This window comes from Pecten maximus, unplaced genomic scaffold, assembly GCF_902652985.1.
Source record: "Pecten maximus unplaced genomic scaffold, xPecMax1.1, whole genome shotgun sequence".
Taxonomy (NCBI): domain Eukaryota; kingdom Metazoa; phylum Mollusca; class Bivalvia; order Pectinida; family Pectinidae; genus Pecten; species Pecten maximus.
Genome location: NW_022980569.1, coordinates 1 through 13263, shown reverse-complemented (window position 1 = coordinate 13263; position 13263 = coordinate 1). Strand labels below are relative to the sequence as shown.

At 33.6% G+C, this 13263-nt stretch overlaps 1 protein-coding gene across 1 annotated transcript in view; it reads left to right on the top strand.

The window, feature by feature from the left end:
• The window catches only part of LOC117319543 (pleckstrin homology domain-containing family G member 5-like), a gene marked incomplete at its 3' end in the record, with an annotated part of 36340 nt that extends 24571 nt beyond the window's left edge, over positions 1-11769 (top strand). Inside the window, exons 2-3 of the mRNA XM_033874336.1 lie at positions 11259-11394; positions 11586-11769. Of these exons, the coding sequence (XP_033730227.1) occupies positions 11259-11394; positions 11586-11769 (320 nt within the window). The remainder of the gene's footprint in view (positions 1-11258; positions 11395-11585) is intronic.
• Between the last annotated feature and the right edge of the window lie 1494 nt (positions 11770-13263).

Sequence of the window (13263 nt, the reverse complement as noted above, 5' to 3'; positions counted from 1 at the left end):
ATAAAATTAGGATGAAAATTTGTACTTTTCTTTGCAATTCGTGGCAAGTACAAGTTGATATCATACTATGTGATGGTTGTTTAATTCTCCGTCCACACGCATTTCCTGAAATGTAATATCGTTTAGTCAGAATCAGAAAATTTGAAATAAGATATTTTCTTTGATGTGGTTTGAAATAGATATAAACTTGTTTGATCTGTCGAGAAATATTTGCCCGATGATAAAATGCATTGACATGAATATTTGTGAGGACTTGTATAGGTGTGGTTTTAAGGATCGTATGTCATTTCTCGAGTGATCATTAACTCAATACTCTGATTTAAAGTAAGTTGTTATAGATTTGTCAGAAAGAGAGGTAATTTTACGCTCTTGGATAATATATTTCAGTACAAAAGTAAACATTGTTCCCTTAAAGGTGCTTTGGAGTTTCCTGGTTACCTGTAAAAACCTTGAATAAACAGGGGCCATAACTCTGAAGGTGTTCAAGGTGTGACCTTGATTTGACCCTTATTTAAGGTCATGTTTCCAGTAGGGGTCACATAAGGACCCATGGCTTTAAAAATAATGAACTAAAGCTGAAGCAGAAGAGAAATTAATTCTCTCTGGTTGAGGTGGAAGGATAATTGGGCTGGTATTTTATCAGTGTTAGATAACAACAGATATTGAAATAGGCATAGACAAAATAAACCTAGTACTTGTTTGTTTTTGTTTAACGTCCTATTAACAGCCTGGGTCATTTAAGGATGTGCCAGGTTTTGGAGGTGGAGGAAAGCCGGAGTATCCGTAGAAAAACCACCGGCCTATGGTCAATACCAGACATTGCCCCACGTAGGTTTCGAACTCGCAACCCAGAGGTGGAGGGCTAGTGATAAAATGTCGGGACACCTTAACCACTCGGCCACTGCGGCCCCTAACCTAGGATTTGAAATTTCCCTGTTTAAAGAAAATATTTAGTCTAAAAATTCTAATTTAACTAACAAAATTTTTTAAATATTGACTTTTATTAACCCTGGAAAATTTATTTTTGAAATAATTTTTTAATTGATTATAATGTACTTTGATGGTTGAAAATTTTCTTTGATATAAAAAGCCTCCAAATGCTATTCATCATCCTACAATATTTTATATGCACAACCTACTTTTAAGTTTCCCTGTCAGGCCTCTGGGATAATTAAATCTTAAAAGCCTGTACATTTAGTTTCAAATGTTCATCAATGTTAGAATCTGTATGGCATTTTTTTTTTAAATTGATAAATGAATAAATAGATGATAAATGAAAAAATAGAAAAAAAAAATGAAATGAAGCCCTGGCAGAAATTGAGAAGGTTTCTAATTTCTAAAGCGTAAGATTTTAATAAGTTATGTCATCGTTGCTAAGCAACAGTGTAAAGAAAATCGACCATAAAGTATACTGTGTATTGTCTAATCATAAATGGACCGTCGGTAAAAAATGATTTAAACGTAAATTTCTGATGTTTTGGTGAAAATAAAGGCCTAGGTTTATTTGACTAGGGTGATTTTGGCATGTTACAGCTAGAAACGGTTCCACGCCCGGAGTTTTACCCGATACGGGTTACTTTAGTACACTCATTCAAATATTGTCCATCAAAATTCACACCTGAGTGGCGCTATTGTACTAAAATACCCTGTCAGCCACAGTATAGAAATGTAAACAAAACAAGGATATTTACTGTATACAACAAACTTCATCATTAGTGTGGGAAACGGAATAAGAAAAACAACAAATTGCGATCTTCTGATAAGCGTATATTTAAAACAGCAATTTTTGAAAAAAAAATATTGTAAGTATAGACCCAATGACAAACCAGTAGCTGCCATGCCAAAATTAAAACATTTTGTAGGAGTATGAATGTATATTTATTAGGTCATCTGCCCGGAATCTTTCCACATTTCAAATTTCTTCTCAAGTTTTACCAGTGTGATTCAGCTCTAACTTACCTGAAATGATCCTGAGATGGTCCTGACCAAGTGTTGTTATATTTCTGGTCGGTCCCAAAATCCAAGATGGCCAACAGTGCTATTATACTTGCTACTGAGTATGTATACTACAATATTACAAGGGTCTTTAGAGTCAGATGACCGTTAAGGCCCATGGGCCTCTTGTTTAAATTAAAAGATCAGGTTTCCAGACAAATTCATAATAATGATAGATGAAGTTTTTATAGCTTAGGGCAATCAGGATTTTCATTATCATCTCCAGAAAAATCGAAGGAGAAACTTGTGCTTGTTTATATTGGAAATTCTGAAGGATGGATTGGATTTGACATTGATGAAAAATTTGATGATTTTAAGATTTTAAGCTATCTTTATAATTAGAATATCAAAATATAGATATCACCATGATTTTATAATAATATATAGTATTTCATTGTGATTACACTAGATTTCGCGGACCCCGTGATTTTATAATAATATATAGTATTCCATTGTGATTACACTATATTTCGCGGACCCCGTGATTTTATAATAATATACAGTATTTCATTGTGATTACACTATATTTCGCGGACCCCGTGATTTTATAATAATATATAGTATTTCATTGTGATTACACTATATTTCGCGGACCCGTGATTTTATAATAATATATAGTATTTCAGTATGGTTACACTATAATTCGCGAACCCTGTGATTTTATAATAATATATAGTATTTCAGTATGATTACACTATAATTCGTGGACTCCGTGATTTTATATATTGGGAAACTGTAAAATCCAAAAAACAAATAAGCAACTTGGTTTCTCATGAAAATTCCACTTATGCACTAACTGTATATGTTTATGTATTGTAAACACGCTCGACTAGGTATGAATTATTCATTCAGTCCATATAGAATGCTGATTTCATTCATGAGTATATCTTATGATCGGAACATTAAATTCAAATCATTATGTCATACAGAATTATTGAAGTGTGTTGATGTCAGATAGCAGTATGGAATTTATGTCTACAAAACAATTTATAAAGACCATGAATATTAATTCAATAATGTGCAAAAGTTTTATCAACCATTGAAAATGATGTTAATTTTATCATTAATATGATAACTTTAATGATGTGAATAACCAGTTTTATCACTCATTAAGACTGACGTTAATTTAACGATTAATTTGTTTACTTCATTATGTTCAATAGGTTTATAATAATCAAAAAATGATTTTACCATTAATTAGTTTATGATCAATTAAACATTAATTTTACCATTAATTCGATAACCATTTAATATGTTCAATATGTTTATAGATAATTGGAAATTAATTTTACCATTAATTATTTGACCATTTATGTTCAGTAGGTTTATAAATAATTAAAAATTGATTTTACCATTAATTATATGACCTTTTAATATGTTCAATAAGTTTTAAAATAATTAAAAACTGATTTTACCATTAATTATATGACCATTAATGCTCAGTAAGTCTATAAATAATTAAAAATCAATTTTACCATTAATTTTATGACCATTAATGTTCAATAAGTTTATAAATAATTGAAAACTGATTTTATCATTAATTACCCACACCGAAATAAAGTACAAAAAAAGTATGGGAAAAAAGTACTAAAAAAGCATAGAAAAAGTATGCTTTTTTTGACTCAATTTGGAACCGATATTCCAACACGGTTCCAAATTGAGTCAAAAAAAGTACTAAAGTACAAAAAAAGTCTAACAAAAGTATACCTTTAGTACATTTTATTGTTTTCATTAAGTACAGAAAAAGCACAAATATAGTACAGAAAAAGTACATTAAAAGTACAATAATAGTATAAAGTGCACAGGGCCAAATTGATGGTGTACTTTTTTTGTGCTTTTATACTTTTTTAGTACTTTTACAGGGAAGTCCATAAAGTACAAAAAAAGTACAAAAGTACAAAAAAAGTATGAAAATGGTACAGAAAAAGCAGGAAATTAGTACTGAAAAAGTAGGAAAAAAGTACCAATAAGGTAGGAAATTAGTACTGAAAAAGTAGTGGAAAAGTAGTGGAAAAGTAGGAAAAAAGTACTAGAAAAGTAGGAAAATAGTACTAAAAAAGTAGGAAATCTGTACTGAAAAAGTATCAAAAAAGTAGGAAAATGGTATTGAAAAGAAGGAAATTAGGACTGAAAAAGTAGGAAAAAAGTACCAATAAGGTAGGAAATTAGTACTGAAAAAGTAGTGGAAAAGTAGGAAAAAAGTACTAGAAAAGTAGGAAAATAGTACTAAAAAAGTAGGAAATTTGTACTGAAAAAGTATAAAAAAAGTACTGAAAAAGAAGGAAAAAATTACCAAAAAAGGGACTTAATTTAATGGTGTAGGAAATTAGTTCTGAAAATATAGGAGATAAGCTTAAATGAGAATACTGCATGCTTAAACAATACATACATCAGTCCCATTCCTAAGAGAAATGCACAATTGTATCAAGTGAAAACAAACATTGAAATACAAGATTAGTTATCCAATCACAATTCCACTGAGTATAATTTCATGCCATAGCAAAGTCTGGATCTAATAAGCTCGAAATTTGTTTAAGGGTGAGGTTAAGGATTTACAGATGGACATCTATGTATAAGGGCAATAACTTTTGATAAATTATTCTAATATTTTTTTCAAGCAGGAAAACACAATTTTATATCATGTGTATGTAGGAGATCCAGACAAAAAAAATATACCATTCTAAATAAAAAGGGCAATAACATTTGTAAAAATTGTCGAATCATAATTCCTCTTGAGGAAACACAACAAAAAGATGTAAATAAAAAACAATGCATAAATGCATACTGAATACAATGAAGTATGGTATATGCATAATGTTGCTTGCTTAAACTGGTCAAATCCAAGTAAGTGTGAATTCGAAAAATAAAATGTCTGATTCTCTTCATTCCTTTCTTGCTTTATGCGAATCATTGCCCTCAATTCGGACCACAATGCAATATCTTCAAGCTTTCCGTCACTTCAGAATGTACTGCATAATCTGTTGGAAGAAAGAGAAAATTTTAAAATATTTTGTATATCAAAACTTAGAATAATTGTGAAGATTTGTTCAATATAAAAATGTAGATAATTTTCCTTATATATGCACCTGATCACTTTACTGTCATTTATTACATGCATGTCTGCTTGGAAGTCTTTTTATCAAGAAAAGCTAGCCACAGGTATACAAGTTTAAAGTTACAACATAAAACTTTTAATTATAAGGATAAGTACTTTAATAAAAATCAAGCTACTCCAGAATTCTCTGACAGTTTGTTTCATCTTAAATTATGCAACTAACTATCAAAATACTCCAAAACACAGATTTTTTTTATTCAATCATTTCTTGAGATCATTTTTTTGTGAATTGATCATGATCATGACATACAACAAATTTTCAATGGATTTTATTGACTTCGTTTTTGAATGTATTTTCTTCAAATTCCATATACTATAGTAGACAATTATTAGCTCATTTACCGATATTTTTACATATATTCCCTAAAAAAGATATACACATGTTGCCCGAAATGTGACGTTACTTTCGTTCTTATATTCTAACTTAAAAATGTCATTGCTATTTTTTTTGAAATTTTATGCAATATCTCTTGAAATCAACTACAAAAAATTCTGTAAATATTATCAGATGAATAAGCAAATAATTCTTTACATGTAAGTGAAATTTCAATAAATTCCATTGAAAAACGAAGTCATAAAAATTAAGATATTACGAATTTACCGTTACGTGACAGAAATAAAAATGCAATATAACTACGTCGAAGTTCGTCAATAAAGAAATAAAATTCTTCTTGTTCTCAATATTTGGGTGCTATCAATCAGGATGCTTATAAAATCCCAGGCGTATGGTAGCATAAATCTGTAAATTGAATACTTACGATTGAAACACACGTGGATCTAGCAGTTCTTTGTTAATTAAACTCGGGCCGTGTAAACTGTAATCGGTGATGAATTCATTATGAAAACCCTGAAACACGAAGTAATCAAGTATTAATATTAACATGTGTAGGCCCCTATTCACCTATATAATGTGAAACGATGTAGGAACGTGCAGAAGACGAAATAGATTTAAATAATAAAATTGTAAACTTACCTGGTCGCGATATCTGTGATATTTTCGGGTCAAAATGAGCATTTGTCGCCAAAAACAACAAGAAAGCTGATATTCTTTGGCCACTTACTGACAGATAGTCGATCTTCTTCAGTTAGGCAAGAAAATGAATTTCGTTTTTAGGCTATTCTATATCAAAATCGTGTTTGTTTATGTTTCTTCCGTTGATAAACATCCGGTGAAATTCAAACATGGCTATCAGACTTCCCGCTAAAATCTCGCTGTTTGTTGCATCATGGGATAAAAAAAAAGTTTTGTCGGAGATCTACTGTATCGATTTCATTCTTTTATTACTTGTTTTTTTATATTCTACTTCCTTAATCTCTATTGTTTCATACTTTTGGTATTACTACTTCAGCATTTAAAGCTTGCACATTGCACAAAATGATCGCACGAAGCGAACTCGTCAAATCTCGGTAGATTCCGTAAACCGAAATAAACAAACGAGATCACGGCCCCGAGGTCATAGGTGAACCGACCGATGGTAATCTGACACAGGTATAAATAAGCCTCGTCAGTACCTGTTATGTAATCCGGATGTTTTGTTTAAATGAGGGTAGGCAACTGTGATCTGATCGTAGTGAAAGGCAGTCAAGCTTGACAATATAAATTGTTATAATTAACGCCGCGGGCATAAGACTTAGTCTAAGAGGGGCAATTAATATGTGTACAGGTGAGACGGGAGGTACACAGGTAACTCCAATAAACAATAAAGCTAGGTATGATTTGCCATTACAGTCGACTGTCGCTTATATTAATTAACACCACGGGTGAAATTAACTTTCGGTACGACGTTAAGCATATATATCCTGATCGCTTTGTTAGCTTAACGCACAGGACAGGTTTCAAGATTTAGTTTAAAACAGTTGAAATATTTTTGATCGATCTTGGTGTTGCAGTTATTCAAGCCGTCTACTATATCAATTAAAATATTTATGATAGATCTTGGTATTGATCTTGATTTCTGTATACAATAGAGTATTTTATTTGTACACACAACACTCCTACGAGATCATTCTACAACATATTAGAGTACAGCTACATTGTGTCGTTGTCCGAATTATCGTACGATCTTGCTAAATAAATATCAGACAAATTAAAGTTTTCTTTTTGTGTTCACTTTCACCATTTCAATGAATGCGATGTAATTCTGATTTAAATACCGGAATATTGTTCCTTGATCATGCCTGTTTGTTGTCAGTCAAGCCATATCGAGATCGAGATCATCACAGCGCTTGACTTCAATATACGTTTTACAAAGAAGCGTCCGAGTGACTATATCAGTATTACACATGTTTATACGAGTATATCGGTGAATATTTTGACAGAACACGACGTGATTTCGGGTGCAATTATCAGATGTAATCTTAAAACCACGTATATCCAGCAAGTATATGATATGCAGACAAAGAGCAGGTGATTTTAATTTCATTTGAATGAATTAAAAGCGTATTACAGGCACGGGCACATGTGTGTTCGTAGAGTGATCCCCGATCTGGTAGAGGTTAACGTTTGGATAAACGAAATGTTTTAAACTCCGTTAAAGAGTTTATAATTAAAGCCAAAATACTGTAACTTCAAAGAACGATCTGGAACAAAAATTTTATAGAGCTAAGTTTTGACGTTCGTCACATGAACGTATAGTAACATTCATCAATGTGAAGTTTATTACTTCTGAGATGCATATGGAAATACAAACGAAAAGTGACAAAGAAATCACCGTTAAAATGTGTGAACCTTACTAACAAAGTACATTGAAGTCAAATACTTATGATAATAATTGTTGAATTTTAATTATTTTTAGATAAATTTCTGTGGTACTGATCAAAGTATGAAAAGTATTTTTTAGAACATAAAAAAGAAAAAAAAAACAAAAACAAAAAACGAGATCAAAAACATTTAATATTACCAAATGATAATTTTCTGTATCTTATTTGATAGATATTTGTTGTGGTTAATCCTGGGTATTATTTTTTTAGTCTTAGATTTGTAGTCGACTGAAAAAGTCAGATTTAATTTTGAAAATATTAATATGCTATAACCCCTCGCAATGTCTGAAAATATTCTAAGTCCATAATAAGTACAAAAAAAAGCACAATGGCATTAGCTGAAAAATTCTAAGTCCCAAAAAAGTAGGAAAAAAGTACATCCATATTTTCACAATCTTTCAAAAAATTCTAAGTCAGATTTTAGCACAAAAAAAGTACTCTGAAAAATTTCAGAGTCCAAATAAAGTACCATGAAAAATTTCTAAGTCCAGAATAAGTACAAAAAAGTACTCTGAAAAATTTCAGAGTCCAAATAAAGTACAGAAAAAGTACCCTGAAAAGTTTCTAAGTCCAGAAAAGTACAAAAAAAGTACTCTGAGAAATTTCAGAGTCCAAATTTAGTACAGAAAAAGTACTCTGAAAAATTTCTAAGTCCAGAAAAGTACAAAAAAAGTATACTTTTTTGGTACTTTTTCAAAAAAGTAGGAAAAAGTGTATACTTAAAGTAGCATAAAAGTATACTTTAGTGTGCTTTATTTCGGTATGGGTAGATGACCATTTAATATGCTCAATAAGTCTATAAATAGTTAAAAATTGATTTTACCATTAATTATATGACATTTATGTTCAGTAGGTTAATAATCAATTAAAAAAAAATTGTCATTAATTAGTTGACTTTTAACAGTTCTATCATCCTTTAGAGTGACATTTATATCTGGCCATCAATTAGATGATACCAATCAGGTTATTAATTGTTTTTCATCAGTTTCACTGATTTATACACTAACGATGTCTACATAATTTTCCCACTTAACATATATATGACATTATTGTTATGAAATAGACGTATAGAAACTGCATTCCATTCTGAATGTACCAGGAAATTTATGATGATATATGGTGAGATCTTGTACTTGGTATTTTGTATTGCGACCTTCTGTAGACAGAATTTATCTTTTGTCTGGCGTTTTGAGAGAGATTGTCTGAATGTCTTTTTATGAATTATTTTTGTTCAACTTACAACAAAAGCAGAGACACCAGTGTGAACAGGATTGCTCTGTCACAATCTACCGTATTTACCCTACAATTAATAAATCTGGAGAATATTAAGAACTGATGCAGTGTAATCGAAATGTAATTAATCGATTTTTTATGGCCCTGCCTTGATGTGATCAAAGACATGCACTGTCACTCTACGTCCTTGTGTCTGTCTTGTCTGTCTCAGAGATAGGTGAAGACGTTTTGTAGAGTTTGTCATTCATTAACAATGATTGGATGCATGTTTGGCTCCACTTCCAGTCAATTTAAAGAGCATGCAATAGCTTCACAAATATTCCCTTGTATCAAAAATGATTTTTGAGGATAGAAAAATTTTAATAATTTCTTTGTGCCCCTCAAACCACACAGATGTCAGTCATCAGGGAAGAAGGGATATAATAATGTTGGGTGTATTATTAGGTAGATTACGGTATTATACACAGTATGGTAACGCTTCACACTGACAGTCTATATAAGTATGATATATATATATATATAATGTTGGGTGTATTATTAGGTAGAAATGGTATTGACTGTCTATATAAGTATGATATATATATAATGTTGGGTGTATTATTAGGTAGAATACAGTATTGACTGTCTATATAAGTATGATATATATATAATGTTGGGTGTATTATTAGGTAGAATACAGTATTGACTGTCTATATAAGTATGATATATATATAATGTTGGGTGTATTATTAGGTAGAATACAGTATTATCTGTCTATATAAGTATGATATGTATATAATGTTGAGTGTATTATTAGGTAGAATACGGTATTGACTGTCTATATAAGTATGATATTTATATATATAATGTTGGGTGTATTATTAGGTAGATTACGGTATTATACACAGTACGGTAACACTTCACACTTACTGACAGTCTATATAAGTATGATATATATATAATGTTGGGTGTATTATTAAGTAGAATACGGTATTATACACAGTAAGGTAACACTTCACACTTACTGACAGTCTATATAAGTATGATATATATATATAATGTTGAGTGTATTATTAGGTAGAATACGGTATTGACTGTCTATATAAGTATGATATTTATATATATAATGTTGTGTGTATTATTAGGTAGAATACGGTATTATACACAGTACGGTAACGCTTCACACTGACAGTCTATATAAGTATGATATATATATATATAATGTTGGGTGTATTATTTGGTAGATTACGGTATTATACACAGTACGGTAACACTTCACACTGACAGTCTATATAAGTATGATATATATATATAATGTTGGGTGTATTATTTGGTAGATTACGGTATTATACACAGTATGGTAACACTTCACACTGACAGTCTATATAAGTATGATATATATATAATGTTGGGTGTATTATTTGGTAGATTACGGTATTATACACAGTATGGTAACACTTCACACTTACTGACAGATATATATTTAATGCTGATAGATCACGTTATATGATGACTGGTAAATGACTTTACCTGATATATATGTATCCATGTTATCTATGCCTTCCATCAATGTCTTCAACTCAGGGCAATTTCATAGTAAATTCATCTTGATATTTCATTAAGATATTTGGCCTTACAGTCCTCTATATAGGTAATATGTCGAGACCTCATCTTCCTTCTTCAGCTTTCATTGATTAATAGCCAAACCCTCTATGACTTTATCTGAATATTTTACCTTGACCCTGACCTTCCTATATGACCTTGTCACAGTGTTTGACCTTGACCTATAACAGCCCTGCTCTATTATCCTATCCTAGTATTTGACCTTTGTCTATTCTCAGACACTTCTATATGACCTTGTCAGTGTTTGACCTTGACCTATAACAGCCCTTCTTTATTATTGTATCCTAGTATTTGACCTTTGTCTATTCTCAGACACTTCTATATGACCTTGTCAATGTTTGACCTTGACCTATACTCTGACCCTCCTATATGACCTTGGTTAAGTTTTTGACCTTCACCTTTAACTTAGTGTTTTTACCCTTTCCCAGAGTCTTTTACCTTGACCTATAAGTTATCCCTTTATTTCTTGGTCAAGTAGTTGACCTTGATCCATATTTAGACCCTGCTATATGACCTTGGCTCAGTGTTTGACCTTGACCTTCTGTATTTACAGGTATGCCACCATCCACAGTGTACAGAATCCAATGGTAACCAGCCCCTTTTGCTGTGTAAGGAATGTGATCGCACCATTCACGGGAATTACCAGTTCAGCGGCCATCTTGTCCTAGATGCCCCAAAGAAAAAGCCAGGTGAGTAAAAGTCAATAATCCAATCACCTTGTGTGATGAAGATAGAGAAATCACGACAAAGCCTCATGTTGAATTTTAGAAAAAAATCTGTTTGTATTCTGGTCAAGGAAAATTTTTTCAGTAATAAAATGTTAATTAATATTTCATATTCAATATGATGATTTTGATATGTGATTGACTGTATTGGATAGGTCTTGGTGTCATGCCGCGTGGGATCTCGGCTCCCACTCTCCCTCACTACGATGGTAACCATAGCGACTCGGAAGCGACAGACTGTCATCCCACTGAGGAGGAGGAGGGAGAGGAAGAAGAGGATACGGCCAACGTCCCGGAGGACGGAGATGCCGTGGATGGCATTTACATGAAAAAACAAGAGTAAGAGTCATAGTTACCCCCCTTTGCAGGGGCCGCGATAGCTCAGTCGGTTAGAGCCCCGGCCACGTAACCTCAGGTGGAGATCCGAGAAGTGCATGGTTTGACAATCTTAACCCGTGTTGGTTTATGTTTCTCCGAAAGCTGAGAAACAGGCCCCCGGTCTGTGTTGTCATAGATGTGTCCTTTGGCAAGATACTTTATCCTTTGCTCTGGATGGCATGCGACCGGCCTCCTGTAAGTTATTCAGTGAGGTAGTCACCAACTACTACAGGGAGACCCACCTCCAAATGACTGTGGCTGTTCACAGGGCTATAAACTTCAGCTGATATGGGCTGGAATAGGGAAACATAGTTATATCTGGGGGTGGGAGATAGGGAAAATATCTTACTGGTGGGGAATGGGGTGGGGAAATATATACTGGTAGGGGTGGGGAAATATCTACTGGTAGGGGTGGGGAAATATCTACAGGTAGGGGTGGGGAAATATCTATTGGTAGGGGTGGGGAAATATCTATTGGTTCGGGGTGGGGAAATATTTACTGGTAGGGGTGGGAAATATCTATTGGTAGGGGTGGGGAAATATCTACTGGTAGGGGTGGGAAAATATCTGTTGGTGGGGGTGGGGAAATATCTATTGGTAGGGGTGGGGAAATATCTATTGGTAGGGGTGGGGAAATATCTATTGGTGGGGGTGGGGAAATATCTACTGGTAGGGGTGGGGAAATATCTATTGGTAGGGGTGGGGAAATATCTATTGGTGGGGGTGGGGAAATATCTACTGGTGGGGGTGGGGAAATATCTACTGGTAGGGGTGGGGAAATATCTACTGGTAGGGGTGGGGAAATATCTATTGGTGGGGGTGGGAAAATATCTACTGGTAGGGGTGGGGACATATCTGCTTGTAGGGGTGGGGAAATATCTACTGGTAGGGGTGGGGAAATATCTATTGGTAGGGGTGGGGAAATATCTACTGGTATGGGTGGGGAAATGTCTACTGGTATGGGTGGGGAAATATCTACTGGTTGGGGTGGGGAAATATCTACTGGTAGGGTGGGGAAATATCTACTGGTGGGGGTGGGGAAATGTCTACTGGTAGGGGTGGGGAAATATCTATTGGTAGGGGTGGGGAAATATCTATTGGTGGGGGTGGGGAAATATCTACTGGTGGGGGGGGGGAAATATCTACTGGTAGGGGTGGGGAAATATCTACTGGTAGGGGTGGGGAAATATCTATTGGTGGGGGTGGGAAAATATCTACTGGTAGGGGTGGGGACATATCTGCTTGTAGGGGTGGGGAAATATCTACTGGTAGGGGTGGGGAAATATCTATTGGTAGGGGTGGGGAAATATCTACTGGTATGGGTGGGGAAATGTCTACTGGTATGGGTGGGGAAATATCTACTGGTTGGGGGGGGGGAAATATCTACTGGTAGGGGTGGGGAAATATCTACTGGTGGGGGTGGGGAAATGTCTACTGGTGGGGTGGGGAAATCTT